The 24,961-nt window shown below is 38.2% G+C and overlaps 1 protein-coding gene and 1 pseudogene across 2 annotated transcripts; both read right to left on the minus strand.

The window, feature by feature from the left end:
• Window positions 1-378: 378 nt before the first annotated feature.
• Window positions 379-24,929, minus strand: LOC114623543 (inversin-like). Of its 2 annotated transcripts, XM_028770203.1 has the most exons (4): window positions 24,786-24,929; window positions 21,360-21,489; window positions 1,836-2,002; window positions 379-424 (listed from the first exon to the last, which is right to left on the minus strand). In XM_028770203.1, the coding sequence occupies exons 2-4, from the start codon at window positions 21,463-21,465 to the stop codon at window positions 410-412; spliced, it is 288 nt and encodes a 95-aa protein (XP_028626036.1). In that variant the 5' UTR covers window positions 21,466-21,489; window positions 24,786-24,929; the 3' UTR covers window positions 379-409. The 2 variants fall into 2 exon arrangements, with proteins under 2 accessions (XP_028626036.1, XP_028626034.1); XM_028770201.1 differs by lacking the exon at window positions 379-424 and having other exon boundaries at window positions 1,738-2,002.
• On the minus strand, window positions 12,072-12,939 carry LOC114623542 (annotated as a pseudogene).
• Window positions 24,930-24,961: the final 32 nt, after the last annotated feature.

Raw genomic sequence — 24,961 nt, forward strand, 5'->3', positions numbered from 1 at the left:
TACACAGTAAGAATTTTAATAATTAAAAAAATATCAAAATAAGCACCCTGGCATGGTGGCTTACATCCCTAATTACAGCACTAGGAGAACTGCCACAAGTTTGACATCTGTCTATGCTTCACTGTAAGACACGGTCTCAAAACAACAAACACACACACCACCCATTTAAACAAAAATAACCCACACAACAAACAAACAATAAACCAAATTAACACTAAAATAGGAAGCAAGAGAAAATAATGGGTTGCATCTGACAAAGCTAACTTAACTGAGGAGGCAAGGTCCTCTGTCGACCATGCTGGTCACATTAACTCTCTGGGAAGTCATAATATTAGATCATCAACTTAAGTCCTCATCCTACCTCACCTTGTCCACCAAAAAAAAAAAAAAAAAAAAAAAATCTTCTTAGTCAGGATCTTCCCATCTACAATAAAAAAAAAAATTGAATCTCAGGCAGGTGAGATTGATCAGGGGTTAAGAGCACTGGCTACTCTTCTAGAAGTCTTGAGTTTAATTTCCAGCTACCACATGGTGGCTCACAACCATCTGTAATGGGATCTGATGCCCTCTTCTGGTATGCAGGTGTACATGCAAACAGAGCACTCAAACAAATACACATATAAATACATTTTTTAAAAGTTTGAGTCTCACACCTAAATGACTCATAATATTCTGGCCATTCCTATTTTTAAATGATAACAAGGTAAATATAGTTATTTTCCAGGGAATAATTTAGTTAGTTGACAAGCCAAGGTGAAATATTATAAGTCCTTGAGTAGCAGTTAAAACTGAAGTTAATACTGTAACGAAAATCAGTTCAGGAGAAGTAACTGGAAGCAGGCTGACACACCTCACTGGTGAGTGCACAGTAAGCAGCAGATCTCAATGTCGGCCTCTATTTATGCATTCAGCACATGGAGAGCTATTTTTCTAACCCTTCAATTAGTCAGCTCTGTCTGGTTATATTTTTAAGTGAAAGATACCACTAATAGTTTATGCTCAATCTAACTAATGTTCACTGTTTTTTATTACAAAAATATGAATTCTAACGTAACAAAAAGAAAAATAACATGAACTAGAAGAATGTCTTATTAACCAAAACTTCATGGGAGGAAAATGGTTTTTAGGCAAGTCTTTAACTTTGAAGCTTCTTATTTTATGTTTTTACTATGGCTTATCTTAAAAATCTGAACTCTGAACCTGGTGTAGTGGTTGGTGCACGACTTTAATTACAGCACTTGGGAGGTAAAGGCAGGCAGATATCTGTGAGATAGAGACCAGCCTGATCTATAGTTAGTTCCAGGGCAGCAGAGCTACATAGTAAGACCCTTTCTCAAATCAATCAATCAATCAATCAATCAATCAATCAATCAGAACTCTTGTAACAGTGAATTTTAAATTACATCCATACTTTCAATGTAACTTTATATTTTTAAAAAGCTAAATGTACACTAGAAAAAAAATTTCCTTATGGGTCTAATACCACAAATTTCTACAGGGAATGAAACTTTTAATTGTAAAAGTAATGTTCATGACGGAAAAAACAAAGCCAAGCACAAAGATTCATACTCGTTTCTAGTACTAAGCCCAACCACTGGCAACACTGTTGTGTTTCTTTTTAGTCTTTGTCTTCTTGCCACACATGGATATTGTGTGTGAATTATGTCCTCAGATCCAGTTAGCTGTATTTTAACCCACAGTTTATAGATTATTGTTAGAGAAGCCCAGAAGCCTATGTGTCTTTCCTTTGTCATTTATTTGTTCATTGCACAGTTTTTCCAGTAAAGTAACAAACATCCACACAGTCTCCTCTTTAAGGTAACTTGACTTCTCACCTTTTGAGCTGCAAGGTGGAGGGCTGTTCTCTGGCTATGGTCAGTTTTGTTGACATCTGCTCCTGCTCTTAGAAGAGCATCTGCACAGTCCAGTCTGTCTGCCAACACACAATACATAAGTGGTGTTCTCCCAAATTGGTCTTCTTTATCTTTAAGAGCAGAGTTTCCTATAATACAAGAAAGGGTGATATTTAATAATTGTCCTTAGTACTAATATAAGTAGGCGATATAATTTCTAAAACCTTATTATTGAGTCTGTGCTAATTCCACTGTATATTATTTCATTTTAATTTAGTCTATGAGGTAGATAGTAGCATTCCTGCATTACTGACATCTGAAGCATAGAGAAGTTTATTGACCTACACATACTGAGAGTAGATGGCAGAGGTACACTGAGAAATAGGTAGCCCTGACACATGATTCTGACTATTCCTGCTCTACTCTGCACACAGATGAAAAGAAAACACACCATTCTCCTGACTACTGGTTGCTTGGGATGAGCCTTGCCAGCTACTGTAAATTAAGCTAAGGACAGGAAAGAGGTACTTACTTTCTTATCATCTCTTACAGACTAAGATGGGATATGGAGAGGAGGAGCCTAGAGAAGACAGTTCTTTAAACTGGTCCATAGGATGATCATGGACAACCTGACCAACTCCTGTGAAATGACTAGCATTAGGATAGCAAAAGCTCCAGAAACTGAACTACAGGTGGAATCCTGCCCAGGTTCTAGCCTGGAACAGACAGCCCAGAAGTAAGAAAGGCCAGATGAATGTGTAAGGGATCTGGAAACTAAGCTGACACTTGAACTGAAGTACATAAAATTGAAAAAGAATGTTATTCTAAAGCAAAGCAGGTTGTTATCTTCTAAAATAAAATAGATAATAAGAATCCAGTCTCATGATATATAAAATGTCAAAGACATAGTTCCGAATTACTAGATAACCTGAGTCATGAAAATATCAACAAAAGAATAACTCTGCAATAATCCAGATATCATAATCCTGACAATTTTTAAAATAATTATTTCAATAGTGCTCCAACAATCATCAATACTCTTGACACAAATGTAAAAATAAGTCTCTGGAAAGAACTAGAAATAGAAATATAAGCCAAAGAAAAAATTTTTAAATATTTATTTATATACATTCATACATAATGTTATATTATATAATCTTATACAATTATATATATAATATATCTCAAATATATACATTTGACAGAATCTCACTATGTAGCCAATGGTAGCCTCAAACTCATCATACTTCTGCTTTAGCATCCCACGTACAGAGACTACAGGTGTGCAATACCATGCCGAATCATAAAACAACAATGTTCTAATAAACAAGTGGATAACCAAAGAAAATAAGCACAAGTAAGACCTCCCCAAATAGCTTAGGAGCAGAATGAAGATAATACAGGAACAAATCTCTAAACATGAGAACAGTCCAACAGACGTTACTCAAATTGAATAACAAACACCAAAGACACAAACAAAAAGATTTAACAGTTTTTGAGATTTATGGGGTCAGTAACAAAATAACAGTAATATATCATCAGTGCTTCAAGAAGAAAAACAATAAAACACTAAAAACAGCTGACCAACTGGAAAGATGGCTTGGTGGGTGAAACAGTTGCCACACAAGTATGAGGACATGAGTCTGAATCCACAAGACCCAAGTAAAAGCTGGACACAGTAGCATGAGGCTATAATCCTATTCCCATTGCAAGATATGAGGCAGAGATAAGAGTACCCCTGGAAGATTCTGGTCATGGAGTCAGCTGTATACAGCAGAACACAGACAGGCCCCGTCACAAACAAGGTGAATGGTGAAGACTAATACCTAAGGTTGTTTCTGACCTCTACCTACATGATATGAACAGACAAGCACATATGCACATGCAAAAGTTTAGAAAAGATAAAATAAAATAAAAGCACAATTTAAGAAATAACTGCTAGACATGGCCCAAATTTGTTAAAAGACAAAGCTCTACAATTAAAAGAAGTTCAGAAACAATCAGATTAAATAAACCCAGAAGAATCTATGTTGAAACAATGAAATAAAACTTATGGAAGCTGAAGACAAAGAAACTATGAAAGCAGCAAAGAGGCCTAACACTCACCGTGGGGAGCAGCCATTCAAAGGACAGAATGTGTCTCATTTGAAACAAAGGAGGCCAGGAGACAGTGGCACTCTTCAAGAAAACAAAACTTTCAATTCATAATTCCTTGTTAAATTTTTCATGAGCAAAGTTCAGATGAAGAAAACTAACAAAATTTAAAGTCATCAGACAGTCCTCATAAATTAATGTAGGAAGTTCTTTAAAGAAAAAGGAGGTGATTAAAAACCTAGACTATCAGGAATGGAGAAATACAACCAGACAGTATCCGGGAATACAGCAGATTATTCTCCTTTCATGAATTATGCTTTGATGACTGAAAAACAAAGCTACGGTACTATATGATATGGTTATCTATTTATGTAGAGGCAAATTAAATTTGGGGGGTTTATGAGGCTGCAGAGATGGCTCCGTGGTTAAGTGTGAGTACTGCTCTTGCAGAGGACCCAATTTTGATTCCCAGAACCCATGCTGGGTGGCTCATACCAACTGTAACTCAAGCTTCAGGAGACCAAAACTCTCCGGCCTCTATGGACGCTGTATTCAAATATACACATGCACATAATTAAAAGTAATAATAAAAAGAATTTAAAAATATTTTTGTTTGTATGAGCATACACATGTACATGTATGCATGACATGGCACACATACGAAAGTCAGAGCACAATCGTGGGTGTAAATTCTGTCTTTCCACCATGTAGGTTCTGAGGATCAAACATCAGGCTTGGTAGCAAAGGCCATTACCCACTGAGCCTTCTCAACAGCACTGTAGAGGTAATTTTTAAAAAAACACTAGAATAACAATCATAGCAAACATATTATATTATATAACAAATATTAATATGAATATGAAGAAAACAAAATCTTCATCTGCTATCACAAGGAACATAAAATGGTATCACCATTTTGGAAAACAATTCTTCATGATATTAAACCCCAAGTAACAACTTAATGCAACGACTCCACTCTGAAATATATACCCGAGAGAAATGAAGTATGCCCATGCAAAAGCAGGTTCAAAAGTGTCTCATAAGAGTACTAATCATCATAGCTCCAAAGTGGAATTGCAAGTAGTCAGCGGATTAATGGATAAACAAAACGCTATAGGTCCACAAACTGAAATAATATTCAACAAAAGGATCATGGTCAAATATACACATAACATGGATAGACTTTGAAAATATATGCTAAGTGAAAGAAGCTGGTCCAAATACCATATGTTATATGATTTTATTTATATGAAATGTCTGGTACAAATATATCTATTCAAACAGAGACATTAGCAGTTGCCTTTAGCTTTGAGGAATCTGTTGGATTTGAAATAGTCCCAGATAAGGTGTATAAAATTTCTTAACAGGAAGTGGTAATAAAATTATTTTAATGTTAAGTATGTCAATAAATAAAAACATTAAATTATATTTTTTTGATTGGTAAAATGTATGGGATGTGAATTTTATCTTAATAAGAGTACCTAGGGCACTGGTGAATGTATGGAATGTATGGAATGGTAAAATGTATAGAATGTGAATTTTATTTTAATAAAGCACTTAGGGCTCAGCAGTTAAGAGAACTGACGGCTCTTCCAGAGGTCCTGAGTTCAATTCCCAGTCAACCACATGGTGCCTCACAACTAGCTGTAATGTGATTTTATGTCTTCTTTTGGTGCATCTGAGGACAGTGTGTGCACTTGAATACATAAAGTAAATAATTCTTATAAAACAAAGGTGCACTTAGGAAAAAGTTGGCTACATATAAGTTAAAGTGGGATGAACTAAAACTGTTCAATAAATGGAAAGGAAGACAATAAAGGGGAAGCAAAGATATTAGAAACAGAAGAAGCATACATAAACTGAAAGCTTAAACCCTACCATCTGCTGCTACATTAAATATAAATGTTTTATGTAAGCACACTGATAGAAAAAAAAACTTGAGACAGAAAAAAAAGACCAAACTACATGCTAGTTATATAAAAATCCATTCACTGTATAATTACAAATGGTTAAAAGTAAAATCAGAGCAAAAGCCTAACATGTAAACACTAATCAATAGAATTAATGTAGGTTAATATCTAATAAGCAAAGATAACTGTGTGGACCAAATAGAGGTATTCTATAACTATAAAAAGATCAATTCAATGAAAATACATAGTAAAGCTAAATGTATATGTATTAAAACATAGCTTTGAACTATATAGCAAAACTTATAAGTTAGAAATCTCTGAAAAATTCAAATTTGTACTTCGTAACTAACATTCCTCTCTTTAAAAATAACAACAACAATCTCTAAAATCAATACCTGTAAGGATAGAGAAGTAAACATCATTATAACACAGCATGATCCAACAAATATTTATTGAACATTATGGAGTGACAGCCAGATACCATAGAACATTTTCCAAACAGACCCAGAGGAAAAGAATTAAAGGACTGAAAACCTACCATGTATGTTTTCTGATAGTAATACAACTAGGGAAATAATAAACAATAAGGGTTGTAACAGGAAATCATCAAATACTTATGAATTGAACAACACACCATAAGATAGCCCATGGATTAAAGAGAATTTTTAAGGAAAATTTTAAATCATAATTAATTACTAAATGAAAAATAAAAACAATACAGGCTTCTTGCCCTACACATAAGGGTAGCTTCAAAGGAAATGTACAGCACTGAAAATTTACGTAAGAATAGAACACCTGTTTCAGACTGATAAACTATGCTGATAAACTTTAGTATACTAAGAGCAGATTTAGCCAAGAAAAGGAGGAGGCACATAATAAAAGTACAAATTGAGATCAGTGAAATTAAAATGAGAAAGATAAGGGAAAAATCTATAAAGTAAAAAGCTCTTGGAAAATAAATCTGCAATTGAACTGATCACTAAGAACAGATTATACTAGTTATACTAGAAGGGACAGTGTTGTAGTCAGTGATAGAACATGTGCCTTGAATATATGAGGCCCTAGAGTCAAACACTGTAAAACCAAGGTAACACAAAAGCCAGAGTAAAAACAGATTTCCAATACAAGGAATGAAAGAAAAAGTATTAGTACAGACTGAAGACAATCAGTTTGAAAACTAGGTAATATTATAAATAATTTTATGCCCATACACATTTAATCTAAGAGAAATAGTTAAATGTTATGGAAGATGTAATCTGTTAAAGGTATAGATATCTTTAATGGTATTTACAGGAGGCAAAATTCTGTTATGGCACCTGTATTGGTTTGAATGAAAAATATCCTCTATAGGCTCATGTACTTCAGCATTTGGTTCCCAGTTGGTAGCACCATTTGGAGTGGTTTGGAACTTTTAGTTTGTAGAGCTTTGCTAGAGGAAGTATGTCAGTGGAGCATGTGTGTGTGTGTGTGTGTGTGTGTGTGTGTGTGTGTGTGTGTGTGTGTTTGGTGTGTGTTTGAGATGTGATCTCTCAGCTTCCCTCTCCTGCTATCATGCCTTCTCTACCATTATGGAAATAGCTCTCTGGAACCATAAGCCAAAATAAACTGTATCATAAGTTGCCTTTGCTCATAGTGTTTTATCACAGCAACAAAAATTAACTAATATAGCAATTGGGGTGTCCTCTTCCCAGAATACATGCCCTGTATGATCCCCTCTTCTTAAGTGAGGGCAGTCTATGGACGTGGTAGGGTATCATTCCCATGATTATCTTCTGTTTTGTAGTAAATGTGATGGGGTTTGAAGATATAATTAATCATTGAACCTTAAGAAGTTACTCATGAAAGATTTACTTGAGTGTCTTTTTATTGACTGATTGATGATTGATTGACAGTGGTGCTGGGAATCAAACTCAGAGATTATACCTGTTTTTCAAATATGCTACCACCAAACTATACCTTCAACCACTTGGGCTGCTTTTTAGGATAATTTAGAGATGATATGAGATGAGGAGATGAAGTGGGATGAGATCAGGTGAGATAAGAGAGAGAAGGAGGGAGGGAAGGAGGGAGGGAGGCTTCTCTGATAGCCTTAGAGAAGCAAGCTGCCATAAATGTTAAAACTACACAAAGATAAATTCTGCCAGCGTGTACTTGCAAGAGAATTCTGAGCCTCAGGTGAGAGCCGCCCTTGCTGACACTCTGTCAGCTCAGCTAAGCAATGTTTAGATTCCTGACCCACAGAAACTGCAAGATAAGTATTTGCTGGTTTAAACTAAATTTGTGTTAATTTCTTAGACAGCATTAGAAAATTCTTACAATATGTTATGTGTTAAAGAAATCAACTTTAAAGTTATTCCTTCCTATAAAGTAGTACTAAGATACTGTATAAAAATTCTTCAAAGTAATTTCTGTACAAACATTTTAAAAAATTATTATGGAAAGACAAAAATGTAAAGATAAAAATTTATTTCAGGGCCTGGTGATGAAGCTCAGTAGGAGAATACTTGCCTACCATTGAGACCCTGGGTTCCATCTATGGCAATGAGAAAAATAATTTTCAAGAGAAAGACTAAAATTGGAGCATTTATGTTACACAGTTTGAAGACACAGAGCTACAGTAATGAAGATGGTGTGGTAACAGCCTATAGATCAAGATAGCATATGGATCAATAAGCAGATCTGAGAGTTTTAGACATAGTCTTGCATGTATATGATTCATTGGATTTTACAAAGCTGCAAAGGCAAACTGCAGAGCAGTATTTTGAATACACACAGCTGGAAAAACCTGGCTTTCATAGGCAAACCAAAAAACAACCAAAGCATTTCCACCTACACTTTGCTACCAGGTTAGGCTGGTATAGCACGAGAGTACAGTTTGCATGACATAAACCACAGGAATTTATTTTACATCATTCTGTGAATGGAAACCTAAGATCATAGTGCCAGCAGGTTTTGGCTCTGGTGAGGGCCCCCTTCTGGGCGGCACACTTTTATATTTTCACATAGTAGGGAAAAAAGCTAGAGAGCTATCTGGATTCCCCCTTATTTATTTATTTTTAACTTAATATTTAATTTTTACGTATTCATTTTACATCCTGCTCACTGCCACTCTCCAGGTCACCCCCTTCCACAATTCTTCCCCTATCCTCCCCTTCTCCTCTGAGTGAGTATCCCCCGAGTTTGCCCCCCTGGCACTTTAAGTCTCTGTGTGGCTAGGTACTTCCTCTCTCATTGAGGCCAGACAAGGCAGCTCAGCTAGAAGAACATATCCCACATATAGGCAATAGCTTTTGGGATAGTCCTGTTCCAGTTGCTGTGGGTTCCCCTTTATAACAGCAGTAGTTTCATTTGTGAGAGTTCACTCCCCAAACCTAAATTATTTCCCAAGGTTAGGATTTCAATGTATGAATTCTAGGAGGACATAAATATTTAGTCCATAAGTTACACAGAAGAGAAAAATTACTTCCAAATGAACCACAGATTTAAATGTACAACTATATGAATCTTTTAGAAACAAAGGTGAATACCTTTGTGACCATTATTAAAGATTTCTTAGATATGATCTCAAAATAACCCATAAATAAATTAGATTTTACCCTGACTTAAAAACTTGTGTTTGAGAAACATTGTTAGAAAACAAAAAGACAAGCATAAACTGGGAAAATTAATAATAAATAAATAAATAATAAATAAACTGGAGAAAACACTTGCAAAACACAATTCTATTAACATCTTTTTTCCAGAGTAAAGAACTTTTGCAACTGGGTAATCAAAAGATAGATGATGAATTTAAAAATGTGCAGAACATGTGAACAGCCATTTTACTCAACATGAGTTTGAAAAAGTTTACAATACTATTAATACATGGTAATGTAAACCAACCCATGACGTGTCACCGCTGCATGTCCGCTAGCACAGCTAGGATGAAAACAAACCCAGACTCAAACAACAGCAAATGCTGAGGAGGATGGAGAACTGCTGGTGCTCAGACAATGCTGCAGGGAATGCACACCTGTGCAGCAGAGCCATGGCTGAAGACTCTTATTCGCCAAATAAACACTTGGGACAAGGCCTAATAACCCCCACACTTACACCAAGGAGAAAGAAAACCACAAAAGCCAGTGTTCGTACAAAAACCTGCCAGTGGATATTTATGGCGGTTTATTCCTAACTGTGGAGAGCAGAAGCATCCCAGTTATTCTCTAGACAGTGAACGAAGCACATTATGCCCACATGTAGGACTACTTAGCTGCTCAGCAAGGAAAAGGAGCGAGCCCAAGACTTGCCCCACATGATGGAATGCAAATGCTTCAGGTCAGGTAAAAGGAATCAGTTTCAAAAAGTCACATAGAACACTTATATGGTATTTTGGATAAAGAAAATTGTAGAGGCAGAAAACAAAAGGCTGGAATGTGGGGAGGGATGCACTGAGAGAAGCCACAGGGGACCTTGGAGGCATGGCAGAACTGCTCTTTATCTTCAATACTATTATGTGTGGTTGGGAATACATACTTATATTTGTCAAAAACTAAAATAATTGTATACAAAAAGGGAAGCTCACTATGTGATATGTCATTAAAGTTAAAACCAACAAAAATAAAGAAGCCTTAGCTTTTTCCATGCATTTTCGGTGAAAATTTTTGCTGCTTTTGTCACAGGTAATGATCATGACCAGGTATGTCTACACTGGCTGGGAGTAACTGCACATACGCTGTGTGACAGAAGGTCAGTTGCTTATGCAGTAACTTGGCCTGAATTCTGCTGATGGGAGGGGCCCTGAGCAAATGAAATATTTTATTGGAGGAAACAGCGATGCACATGGTGCTTCCACCTAGGTTGTTTTGTCCCTGAATTTAAGCTATTATGATAGATATTTTAAATATATTTTTTGAGATTATATCATTTTCCTCTTTCCTTTCCTCACTTCAAACCTTCCCACATACCCTAACTCTTGCTTTTTTTTCAAATTCATGGCCTTCTTCTTTAATTGTGTATGCGTGGTGGGGGGGTGTATGTTTCCCAAATATATAAATACAACCTGCTTGGTCCATATAATGTTACTCTTTTTTTTTTTTTTTTGATAGGGTTTCTCTGTGTAGTCCTGGCTGTCCTGGAACTCACTTTGTAGACCAGGCTGGCCTCAAACTCAGAAATCCACCTGCCTCTGCCTCCCAAGTGCTGGGATTAAAGGTGTGCGCCACCACCGCCTGGCTTAATGTTACTCTTATGTACATGTTTTTAGGGCTTTTTTTTTTTTAACTGTTTAATCAACTGGTGTGGTGTTCCCTGGGAGAACTATTTCTCCTCCTTTCAGCCTTCCTTAGCTGACTGAAGTTCTTGTCTAGGAATGAGGTTCATGAGCATTTCCCTTCCACTATTGTGCTAGTGTTTAAAAATACTTAAGCACATATTCTAATCCTGGATGTACTGGGACCTAGGAAGTACAACAACTTCTCAGAAAATTTACTGGTTTTGTGGATATTAATAACAAAACAAAGAGGTTACTGTTTGAAATTCAAATACAGCCATATTTCCTATAGGAGGAATGTTGTCTTTTTTATAATGTTCGTTTTAAAGAGGGAAACAAGTTTTGCATTTGAGTTAGCATGTCTGACAAGAGAAGTATCTATGAAAAAGTCATGTTAGTGATCCAGCAATACTAGTTATTTTCTCCACCAATGTCTTCAATATTGAATCCAGAGATTCCACAGAACTATTACTTCATTTATAGGTAAAGTCTCATTTAAGCCTAGACTCACTACAAACCTAAAATAGAGCATAAGTATACAAGATTATTTCATTAGTGTGAGCCCTAGACAGCAGGGTAATATTTATAAAGAATATGCTGTAGTATGGCTAGTTTTGAGTTGTCTTTCATGAGAAAGGGTTACTCTGCAGGTGTTAATATTTGCTAGGGTTCTATAAACACAGAAGTATTCAGATGAAAATGTGTATAATATTATAATTCCTCTTAAAGTGTGATTTCTCCTTGGAAGCTCAAGAAAGCAAACCTAACTAGGAAATGTTGTCACAAGAATAAATGAAGTATTGACAGTGTCCTTTGCCTTGCAGAAGCTTTGCCATTTTATGAGGTCCCATTTGTCAATTCTTTTTTTTTATTTTAAAATTTTTTCATTTCAGAATTGCTGTTATGTACAGACATCATAAAAAGACACACACACATATACTGGATATTTTCTACAACATAAGAGCTGGGAATAAAGTCTAAGGGCAATTAGAGCTTAAACTGTCCCACAGAAGTTCGAGGATGGCCCCTCCTTAAATGTCATTGATCACCTCCTCCAGTTCTTCCTTTGTGAACATGTGGAGATTCTGACCAGGCTGCACCATGGCTAGCTCAATGTTCATTGCGTTCAGCTTCTCCTCCATGACTTGCTTGAGGATGATGAGTGAAGACTTGATGGCTTCCTTCAGAGTCATAGACTTGTGGTAAACTTCTTGCAAGGAGCTCTGGGCACCCTCTGAAGCAGAGCCAATTGCTCAAGCATCACACTGTACAAAAGTCTCAGATGGGTCCATGTGAAACAGTTGGGGTCCTTTCTCATCAACTCCTCCAAACAACAATGCTACACCAAAGGGACAAGACATGGCACCTGGATCTGCATCCTTTTCTCCAAACTGCAAAGCCAGATTGGACACTGCCTGGGTCACACTCTCGACTGTCATTGTCTCATTATAGGTGAACCAGTGGTTCTGTGTCTCCACTCTGGCTTTATCAATTAAAGTTTTAGCATCAGCAATTAGCCCACTCATGGCACAACCTATATGAGCATCAATCTCTACAATTTTCTCAATGCTGCTAGGCTCCATTAGCGGGGAGGTAATTTTCTTCTCCACAGCTAGACACACACACTCTGAAGTCTGGATGCCAATGGCTGTAGAACCAAGCTTGATAGCCTCAATGGCATGTTCCACTTGAAATAATCTTCCTTCAGGAGAAAAAGTATTCACACCCCTGTCGTACTCAGACCAAGTGAGGAACATGGTGAGGACAAGAGGAGGTGGCAGTGTCTACACGGGGTTTCCAAAAGCCACAAGACTAAAAGCAGCACCCTAATCAAGCACACAGCCACAGCACCAAGGACCCCATTTGTCAATTCTTGATCTTAGAACATAAGACACTGGTGTTCTGTTCAGGAACATTTTCCCTGTGCCCATGTGTTTGAAGCTCTTCCCTACTTTCTCTTCTATTAGATTCAGTGTATCTGGTTTTATGTGGAGGTCCTTGATCTACTTGGACTTGAGCTTTGTACAGGGAGATAAGAATAGATCAATTTGAATTCTTTCTACATGCTGACCTCCAGTTGAACCAGCACCATTTGTTGAAAATGCTGTCCTTTTTCCACTGGATGGTTTTAGCTCCTTTGTCAAAGATCAAGTGACCATAGGTGTGTGGGTTCATTTCTGGATCTTCAATTCTATTCCATTGACCTACTTGCCTGTTAACTGTACCAATACCATGGTACACTACTGCTCTGTAGTACAGCCTGAGGTCAGGGACGGTGATTCCACCAGAAGTTCTTTTATTGTTGAGAATAGTTTTAACTATTCTGGGGTTTTGTTATTCAAAATGAATTTGAGAATTGCTCTTTCTAACTCTATGAAGTATTGAGTTGGAATTTTGATGGGGATTGCATTAAATCTGTAGATTGCTTTTGGCAAGATAGCCATTCTTACATATATTAATCCTGCCAATCCATGAGCATGGGAGATCTTTCCATCTTCTGAGGTCTTTCTTCAGAGACTTTAAGTTCTTGTCATACAGATCTTTCACTTGTTTGATTAGAGTCACACCAAGATATTTTACATTATCTGTGACAATAGTGAAGGGTGTAATTTCCTTAATTTATTTCTCAGTCCATTTATCCTTTGAGTATAGGAAGGCTACTGATTTGTTTGAGTTGATTTTATAACCAGCCATTTTGCTGAAGTTGTTTATCAGGTTTAGGCGTTCTCTGGTGGAAGTTTTGGGGTCACTTAAGTATACTATCATATCATCTACAAATAGTGATATTTTGACTTCTGCCTTTCCAATTTGTATCCCTTTGACCTCCTTTTGTTGTCTAGCTAGAACTTCAAGTACTATAATGAATAGATAGGGAGAGTGGGCAATCTTGTCTAATCCCTGATTTTAGTGGGACTACTTCAAGTTTGCTTGCAGTCAACCATTGAACTGAGTGCAGAGTCCCTGATTGAGGAGTTGGAGAAGGAACTGAAGGAGCTGAGGGGGTTTGCAGCCCCTTGGAGAGAGCAACAGTCTCAACAGGCCAGCCCCCCCCCAAGAGCTCCCGGGGACTGGACCACCAACCAAAGACATGGAGGGACCCATGGCTCCTGCCACATATGTAGCAGAGGATGGCCTTGTTGGGACATAAATGGGAGAAGTGGCCATTGGGCCTGAGGGGGTTCGATGACCCAGTGTAAGGGAATGCCAGGGCAGGAAGGTGGGAGTGGGTGGGTAGGTGGTGAAGAGACAGGGGGATGGAGTATGGGATAGGGAGTTCTGGAGGGAAGACTTGGAAAGGGAATAACATTTGAAATGTAAATAAAGAAAATATCCAATAAAAGAAAAAAAAAGAATAAATGAAGTAAATCAAGGGATCACTACATCCTGGCATAATCCTAATTGATTAAGCTCCTCAGAGTCAAAGTGAAGCCAGCACCATGGGGCTAACACATTGTTCTACTACTTAGCTGAGAGCTCTTTAGACTCACAGCTGCCTCCTCCTTTGTCTCCTGTGATACAGGGAAAACTTCACACTTGACTTCAATCCCTGGCAGACTTTGCTTTTGTTTAATTAGTGGTTATATTTCCCCAATGGGAAGCCTTAGTTATGCCACCACCATTCAATATGTTGGGCCTTTGAGGCAAAAGTCGTCTATTTGAAGAAATTCAAAGTATGCATCCCTTATTCACTACTAGAAAAAACATATTATGGGTCCTGCCTTGGGTCACTTGGGGATGGAATAGGGTGGGGCACACATAATGACTTTCTAGTTAGCTTCTGAGTAATAAGAATACTATGAGGTTCAGGGGTTTGCAGCCCAAACAAAGTACCTGAGAGAGGGCTTTATCTACTTATCCTAATCTCTTTCTATTTTCTTCAATTATAGCATTAACCAACACTGATCAAGTCCACACAATAATAATATTTTGGAGACAAATAAAGCATTTTGGTGCCTGGGAATTTTAAGTAACATTGACATGTTGCTACGGAGGTGGGGCCTATGAGAGAGGCTGGCCATTCTCAGGGACAGCTAACATAGAAGCAGCTGGGTAGTGTGCCTTACAGTTTTAATTATTCTGGCAGCTGTGGAGATGGCTTCTCTTCCATGACCAATTGGGGCTTGTTTAGCTGGGGCTGGCATTCTGCAGCATCTGAGCACGGCTTGGAAGGCTGAGTGGAACTGTGTCAGGAAGTCACTGCTCGATCTCTGTCACTGTAAGGCTAGTTGAAGCAGCAGCATCTGAGTAGCTAATGGGCTGGTCTGTGAAGAAACCTGAGCTCCAGCTCTAATTGAGAAGAATGCCATCACTAGCAGTGACAGTCGTGCCAATCCACAACTGCAGTACCACAGCATTGCCCTGTAAAATAAACCATCCCCACTGATAGATATCCTGCTGCTTGTTCTAGCATGTCACCTTCATGTGACATCATGGCTGTCTTATTTCATCTGCCTTCATGAATTCCCCCACTCTTCATAATGTCACAGACTAGGGAAGGCATTTGCTGTCATTGAGAGTACTCCAGGATTTATAACATGATTCTAAGAATTTTTTCCATTATAATCATTGCAAATATCTTAAAAGATCTCTTGCACCTATGACTACTTCAGAATTACCACACCTGAGAGACCTGTCCCTTGGATTTTGCTGTTGAATATGTTCCAAAGTTATGCTATTGCTGTGATATAGTATTAAAATATATAATAACTATATGGTAATCTATTGGCTTTCCTTTGGAATCCTGTGGATTTTATTTCAGATCTAATTTTTTTTTCCCTGAAGATAGGTCTATAAGCTTTACAACACTGCCAAAAGAGTCTATGGTCCATCCACCCTGTTGTGTGTATGCACACAGGCATGTTCACTCCCCACCCTCCCCCAAACATAATGTTAAGACAAATTCAGTTTAGATAACAATTCAGTTCATCAGCTAAGGACCAAGGCTACACTGTTCTTTCTTTCTTATTCCCTACATTTAAGTATGGAAGTGCATGTGTGTGCAGAGACTTGTACCCACACAGTGAAGTTCCATAGATTAGAAGTATGAATTCTAGGCTCAAACTTCCTGGCTGCACTCCCAGTTTTGTTACATATAGGACAAATGTTTTAACCTCTCAATTTCTTCACCTATGAAATAACTATTAATAGGAAGAAGTTCCCAAAAGTCTTTGAATGTATTGTTAAATTTGTTGATGAGTTGCAAAATACATAACACAGTGATCGATACATAAGCCATAACTATGAAGGCTATCTAAGTTTATTACTAATACTAGCCAATATAATCATGTACATAGTCTTCCTTTGGTGTCCAGGGGATGCTAATGGTTCTAGGCTCTCTAGCTACCAATATCTGTAGATGTTCAAGTCCTTTTTAAGTACATAGTACTGGCGTAGTGTTCTTCCATGTTTCTTAAATTGTCTCTAGATTACTTATAATACCTAATACAATGTAAAGGTCCCAGAGTCATTTTAGAATATTGTCTGGAGAAAAAAGACAAGAAAACAGTCTATACATTGTCCAGTATAGACAAGTTTTAACCCCAAATATCTCCAATCTTCAATTAGTTGAGTCTGTTAGCAGAGTGTCAACTGTGTTTTAACAATCACATTTAGAAAATTTAAATCATTAAATATTTTGCTATAACAATTTTACATCTCATAAAATATTGAATTTAATTTAAGGTAAAGGTTGAGGTAAAGGAAGAAATACTTGAAATAGTACCTGGACTCTGCCACTTACAGGGCTCACTCAGTATCTAACTTCAGAGATCCTAAGTGATTCAGAGATGGGGAAATGATTCAGAGAAATTATGCTTGCTCAGAAGGTAGACAGTGTAATAAAAGCTGTAGCTGATGGGTCAGTGGGTGAGCTAGGAAGCGGAAAATGCTAGAGCATCCATGCCAGCATTGTGTTAGGTGGAACAGTAAGGACTGCTACTAAAAAGATGTTTCATTCAGAGGCGGCCTCTTCAGTCTCCTCCAGGACAATGGGCAGCTCAGAAAGTGTTCGATTTAATTAGTTGTGTAAGTAGAAAGAGACAGTCATCCGTTTCCATGGAATCAAACGCATCTCTGGCATACTTCTCCATGGAAACAGAGATGGGAAAACAGAAAATGCTAAAGTGAATGAAGTCACTGAGCAGCTGGTGAACAAAGATCCAAGAAAAATAATTCATTAGTAGTACTATGACACTAGTTTAGGAAAGAGAAATAGCACATATGTAGCGATCATCAAACATGTGGTATGTAAAAAGGTATTTAAAATAGACTGAATTTAAGATCAAACAGAACAGATATTTTAGCATGAACATACACAAGTTGGGAAATGCCACAGAATAAAGGCGTGGCTGCATGCACAGGAAACACAATAGCGATAGCATGGTGTGGAAAAGACCAGCAATGTCTCTCAGATAACAAGGAGACAGGAGTTTCCTGGCCAAGGTGACAAAAACATTAGCTCTATACTTGTTACATGTTATGTTTTTTAGTTTTTAAGAATTTTCTTTTGGGTATATTAAATGATAGGAAAGTTTCAAGTTTTACAATGAAACATTTTGGTTAATTTATATGAATGAACTAACACAATTACACATTTTGTTTTCTTTTGAATATTTAATTTTTCATTAAAATAATGAAGAAGTCATCTTGTATGGTTCTTTGTTTTCTTGAGGTACTCTGATTCAGATTTTTCCCACCTCAGGGGATTCTGTCTCAATCTGTCTCTCAATTCAATTTAATTCAACTCAATTCAATTCAATTTTAGTCTTGGCCCTTAAGGTAATCATAGACTACTGGGTAGAAAAGATAATTAAATAACAGTTATAATATTTACCCATTTCTTCAACAAATGTTTCTCACATGCCTACTATGTGTCAAATACTGTGCTAGATATGGTAACAAATTAAATATTCAGTCTACTCTTGCAGAAGTCACTAGATTACGTGGAAGAGAAAGACATTAAAATAGTCATCTATATACTCTATGATGGAAGCCTCTGGAGTGCCAGGAGAGGATGCAACGCGGAGATTGAACTGAGATGGATTATTGGAGCAGTTCTCTTTGAAGAAGTGGCTTTATGGTACAGAGCATGACGGTGATTAAGAGTTAGTCTGACAGACAATAGCAGGCAAAAGCTTTGAGATGGAAAAGGGCTTGGGAGAAAGGAGAAGCTGAAAGAAAGCAAGTTTTCCTAGGAAACACTTGTGCAAGGGGAGGCTGCAGAGGCAAAGAAGTACAAGTGGTCTTCTAAACATTGTTTCAAGCATGATGACAAGAAATGAAAGAGTTTATAAGTCAGGAAAGACTGTAACAATACAGACATTTTCTTTTTCAGATCAAGCAGAGCTGAAACATTCAGTAAAAATTCAAAAAGGGGAAAACAAGAGTATGATTATTATAAAGTCAAGATGGGTGTAGGGGTATAATATGTATTTACATGTGCCATGTCCTGGACTTGACTCTCAAAACAGAAAAGAATAAAAGAATGAGCAAAGGGAGGTATTACAGGGGCAGGCCTAAAATCCCAGCCTGTAGGAGGTAGGGGCTCAGGATCAATGTCATCCTCAAGTTACAATGGGAGTCTGGAGTCAGCCTGAGCCAAATGAAATGTGTCTCCAACAAACACCTGCAAGATAACAAAGTGACTGCTGGAGAGCTAACAACGTACTGTTCTTTAACTCTGAGGAGGTTACATCTTATTTTGCTTGTTTGGAACTGTGTACTCTGGTTTTTAATGAGGTATCGCATTAACCTGGAAAAGACTGGTTCTTCAGCCTCTTTTGTCCTAGTGTATGATTCTGTCCTTAATTTTAGTCTACCTTCTTCATAAATTACTTTCTTTGCACTCATTCTGAGAATTATGACTTTCACTGCAAAGACAGTGTCTGCCTTCTAACCACCAAGCAAACCACACAAATGCTGTGTTCTGCAGAGCCATGCTCAGGCAGTATCTCTGGCCGATTCTGTGAAGCAGAGATTCCTATCTATCCCATGTACCTTTTACTACTATGATGAGCAAGATTTTATATTTGACTTCTTCAATTCATTGCTGTGGCAGTTTAGCTGTGCATCAATACAGTTGTAAGGCAAAGCTGAGAGATATAGCAATATGTACAGGCAGATAAAAGGACAGAGACGGTGTTTCTAACTACTAGCAACCACAGCACATTTAAATGTTATTAAGGAAAATTTCTAATAGAAGAATGGAAAAACGGTTGAAGATGTCATCAGAAGTTTAACAAAGTATAGTGAATTCCCCGGGAAGAAGGGAATAAAGAACTTGGCAGGAAGAACTGACCTTTGACAGGAAGCTGAATATTTTCCATTTTGTCAGGAAATAGGTACAAATATAGGGAGATTTGTAGATATTATTCTACAAGATGAAGGAGTTCCTACTTAATGTCTCCTTTTCTCTAGGGATCACACAGTATTATCTGAGAAAAGAAGGAGGAGGATCAGGGAGCCGAGATTTCAGCAGACAAGGAAGGCACTAAGCATTCACAACAGAGGACTGTGATATGATAGGCAGCTGAGTGTAGAGCGATTTCTGAAGCAGGGATCATAAACAGGCATATTATACATTTTCAAGCTATGACTGACTGCTCTGGAGTTGCCAAGGGTTTATAGATTAGGTCCATCCAGATTTAGAAGTATGATTGCTAGGTAAAACAGGATGTGAGCAAAAACGTGAATTTTTCCAGGAGAAAGTTTTAGTAGTAGACCAAGTAATCAAGGCTGAACAGGGAGACAGACAAACACAGAGACTGGTGGTTAAAGCTCGGGGAAGATAAGAGGCTGCAAGGCTCGGGAGGAGGAGAAACTACTGCTTCTCATTAGTAAGTGAGCTGCAAGTGCTTTAGTTCAATGACAGCACTCAGACGAGTGATGTGAAGGTCCCAGATGTCAAGTTCCAAGGAGGAGCTATGGATGCAGGCAGCCTGAGGTGAAGTGAGCATAACGTGTCTGAAAGAGGGAGAGGAACATTTGTGGTGTACACAAAATTTGGAATCATTTATTTTATCGTTAAAGAAGTAAGAGTTTGTTTAGTAGTGGAGAACAAACCAAAACGGTGGTGGTAGGAAGCAGGGGAATACAGAGTATAGAGAAAAGTCCCAAAGAACAGAAACACTCTTGAGGCGTACAAGAGGTTAGAGTTCACAGGTAGGAAATGTGGGGATGTAAAATGAAACGAGAATGAAGGTTCAAGTATTTCTGAATTTACTGCCCAAGTAATCAATCAAGATGTCACCAAACAGTAGCACATATTAACATTACAAATAATGTTTATTTCCATTTTATTTGTTCTCTTTTGAAACTTGTGACTATGTGGGTTGGAGGTTTTAACAATTCTGGAAAGTTTTTAGCCATTTTGGATTTAATTCTGTACAATATTCATTTTGTTCTAGAGAGAACAAAATGTTCTCCCTAGAGACTTAAATACTTTGAATACATTGTATAGTAAATTTATCAAGTAATTTTTGCTTCATTCTAATCCATGTTGTAAACCTTCAGGATTTAATTTCTTTCTTGTCCAAGCACTGGAATAAACTATAACTATTAATATGTTTTTAAATGTTTAAGTATATCACACATGTAAATGATCAGTAAACTCTCTAAGAACAGAATTGTTTTTATCAGTCTCATCTCTTTGTTATCTGTATATGTAACCATGTACACATGAAAGCCACCAGTCTGCACTGGCTGTCATCTACGACTGCTTTCCACCTTCTCCTTAAAAAACATTACATTCATATATTCATTTGGGGTTTGTGTGTGTATGTGTGTGTGTGTATATCTGTGTGTGTATCTCTGTGTGTGTATATTTGTGTGTGTATCTGTGTGTGTGTGTGCATCTTTCTGTGTGTATCTTTGCGTGTGTGTGTCTGTGTGTGTGTGTGGTATAGTGCCCATGTGGCAGTCAGAGGACAACTTGTAAGAGTCGTTTATCTCCTTCCACCAGATGTGTCTCGGGAATCCAACTCAAATCATCAGGCTTGGCAGCAAGTCCCTTTACTTGCTGAGCTGTATCACAGGCACTGAACCTAGAGCTCATCAATTCAGTCAGGCTGACCAGTGATGAGTTGTAAAGATCCTGTCTGCCTCACATCAGCATTGGCATTACAGATGTACCACACTGGCTTCCGCATTGATACTAGGGAATCTCAGCTCAGGCTCTCATGGTTTGACAGACAGCTTTACCAAATAAACCATCTCCCCAACCACATACAGCATTTACATTTACAGGGAACTGCTTACCAACAATGAGTCTCTGAAGAGCACCTTTATCTCCATTAACTGCGGCAGCATGAACCTGAGATGCTAGTGAGGACCCCGTAGAGAGCACATCTTCTGATATGTTCATAGTTTTCTCCACAACCCTAGTGACCTGAAATGAAAATTGAGACAATGCAGTGAGTACAAGCAGAAAATACTTCTAAAACTTGTCTTATGAGTTCCAAATATGAACTCCTACTTCTACAACTGCTGATGTGGCAAATTAGATGGCTTTTATACAACTTGCTTAACTATAGATTAGAAAATTGGGTTCTTTAGATATCTTTCTCAAGGAACGAGAAAAGAAGACATTTCCATTAGGCATAGAGTTTAAAAGTCACACTGACTTCTAAGATTAATACATGCTACCGTAGTAATGTGATTCCATGCAATACTTGTTGAGGTTAGATAGTATCCTGCTTTAAGTTACTCCATATTGTATAAAAGAGAGGGTTTTTAGCCTGTGCCTTGTCCTGAGACACTCCACTTCATTAGCTGCTTTCAACTCTGTTTTGAGGGTAGAAAATGACTGTGCTCCTGGATGGAAGTAAACCCTAACTCCTGCCCAGCAACCACTCATAAAGCACAGACCAATAAATGACTTACTTCTGAGAACAGAGAGGGTGGCATCCTATAAACTTTCCAAGGTATACCGAGACCATGGAAGGATATGAGCATATTAAAATCATACCAAGGAAGCCAGCCCCAAGGACTTACTGGACATGTCAGACCAAGGATGGGTTGTAACTTCCTTACCATGGAGTGGAAGACACCTAGCAATGCAGAGGCAATGGCTCTCACCAAACTATCTTCTGAATTCTAGTGTATGTGTGCATCAAGGACTGGCAGGCATGGTTCTCAACTCTCCTGGAGGGTCAGCTGGGTCCTTGGCTGGTGACTTGCCCTACTTGGCTGCTTTCTGCCCATCCACCTGCTAGCCTGTCTGGACCTGAATCTACTGTTCTTGTTCTAATCTGGTTCTGTCCTCTTGTTTCTGCAGCTGACTATATCTTTTCCCTCTACCCTGACTCTCTTGTGGTCTGATTTAAACAGCCAACAACTTGCTCTAAAACTGTTTTAGAGCGGTTACTTATCAAAACAGAATACGCTTGAATTTTTGATCAGTCCACTTCTGAAACTTCTTGCACTGTCGTAGCTTCTTTACATTGTATTTATTCTATAAATCACATATCTGCATATTTACTGTGTGCCATTTTGATATGAAAGTTAATAATAGTAATTGAGATTGGAATTAAAAAAAACCCAAAACAGATGCCCTGGCCAGATTACCAAAGTAGGCGGCATTAGCTAGCAAAAGGCTACCATTGGACCCACTATACTTCATGTATTTATTGTCATTCACTAAAATCTGACATTGTAGAAAGACTCAATGCAAACATATGCTTGCATATGTTTCTGACACAGTTCTTTTGCAACTGACAAGAATTGCTGTTCTAATTTAGAAAATAGTAAATTATGGTAAAGGTTAGCTTTTCATTTAATTTGCTGAGTTAACATTGCAGGTAAAAAATACAGAAGATGGTGTTGGGAGACACTTCTGTTTTGTCTGAGCATGTCTGTCATGTTAGAACAAAGAGTGTCATGTAAGATTGTACCAAATCACTTGAGAGACTACAAAACAATTGAGGTAAAAGTAGGAGAATACAATTGAGTTCCTGGTCCAGTTGTGTTAATGATCATCAGTATCTTTAGATCTTGAAAATATGAAAAATTAAAAAGGTTAACTTTGTTTATTTAACAAGTAGAGTGCCAACTATTCTAGGTATTTCTGAATTCTAAAACATCATTGTGGATCCAATGTGAACAGAGTTTTAGGCATTCCAGACAACAAAAACACTTATTTGATACTTTGAAAACTGTTAAAATAGTTATCTCTATCTCTTTAATAATTCTATGTGCTTAACCATAATTTTAACAGTTAGCACAGTAATAGGTATTCAGCTGGTGCTAAGTGAAAGTTTATTGAATGAAACATCATAGAGTGAGCCTCAAGTCCAAAGGGTAAATCAGATCAAAGTTTAGCTTCAGGGAGTAACGAGTTCTGTTTTCTTCCTTCCTTCCTTTCTTTTCTTTCTTCTCTCCATTTTTTTTTCAAGATAAGATCTCGAAATTTAAAGACTAGGTTTCTTGGGAACTTATGTAGCCCATGCTGGCCTTAAACTCCTGAGCCTTCTACCGCAGCCTCTCAAGTGCAGGGAGTACAAGCATGTACCACCATAACCAATCCTACTGTTTATAAATTTCTAATTTTAATGAAACTTGAGTTAGGTCAGAGAATGCAATGAATGTTATATTGATAAGACCACTGCATTTAGTAGTGGGTTTAAATCTTGGCTCCACTACACTTTAATTTTGTCTCCCTGGGAAAGCCATTCCTCTAGGTGCTGCTGCTGCTGCTTCATCATTGTCGACATCTCCTTCTTCTTCTTTTCCCTTCTCCTCTAGGTGCTGCTTCTTCTTCATCATTGTCATCATCTCCTCCTCCTCCTCCTCCCCTTCCTCTTCCTCCTGTAGGTGCTGCTGCTGCTTCTTTGTTGTTGTCTTCTTCTCCTTCTCCTTCTTCTTCTTCCTCCTCCTTTAGCAGAAATGCTAATTTCCTTGCTGTCCCTACCCCAATAAGTAATTTTTTATTGTAAGGAATCAAAGCCACTTTGTTAGTGCTTTAAAATGTATCATCATCATTAAATAATTATAAAATAAGCCTGTGCAATAAACGCTCTAATTGCTACTATGCAAACGTAGTGGCGCTGAGCTCACACACAGAAAAAGCAATTCTGGTTAGGATGAAAGATTTGGTGGCTGTGACAGATGTCAGGGGAATCAAATGTCAGAAATTGTTACACTTGAGATGATAAGCCAGAAAGAAAAAGGGTAAGGCCACCTCAGGCAGCAGGAAGGCTGAAGCAAACAACTGGAGCCGGGAGAACCACAAATGCAGAATGCCTCCTAGGTGTTAGGTAGTGACGATGTGGCTAACTTTCCAGGCACATGGATCTGGCTGGATATTCACACAAGATTCTGGAAAGCTACCAGACACCAAGTTAAAATCCTTTACTACTTGGTTAATTCGAATTGTACTGTAAGAACTGGTCACGGTCACTTAGGCACTGGGCTTTACAGTTTACAACACGCTTTCTCTTCCCTTTTCTTTTCCTTTCACGGACCCTCTGAAACAACCCTGGATAAGTCATTGACTGAAGCCCCAGTGGTGATTCTCCTTATATAACGGAGGAAGTAGCGCAGAAAGAAGAGGCAGCAGCTTGGAGGCCAGGGATGGAAGCTCAGGCCACACCTCAGATCAGGCGGGCCAAGGAAACGCAGCAGCGGCCCGGGGCGGTGCTCTCCATCCTTACCCGAGCCGCCGGTGCCGGACCGCTTCCTACTCACCCCTGCCTCCAAGACTGGCGTCCTGGGGCCGCCCCAGGAGGCACAACCCTCACAGGGCCGCCCTCCCGCCAAGTTAGACCACTGCGCCCACAGGAACAGACCCCAGGACACTATAGCCCGGGAGCGCTGAAGATGAAGCCTGAAGCTCGCAGCCGCACAGCCCTCTGGGAATTGTA

This window comes from Grammomys surdaster, unplaced genomic scaffold, assembly GCF_004785775.1.
Source record: "Grammomys surdaster isolate TR1022 unplaced genomic scaffold, NIH_TR_1.0 199, whole genome shotgun sequence".
Lineage (NCBI taxonomy): Eukaryota > Metazoa > Chordata > Mammalia > Rodentia > Muridae > Grammomys > Grammomys surdaster.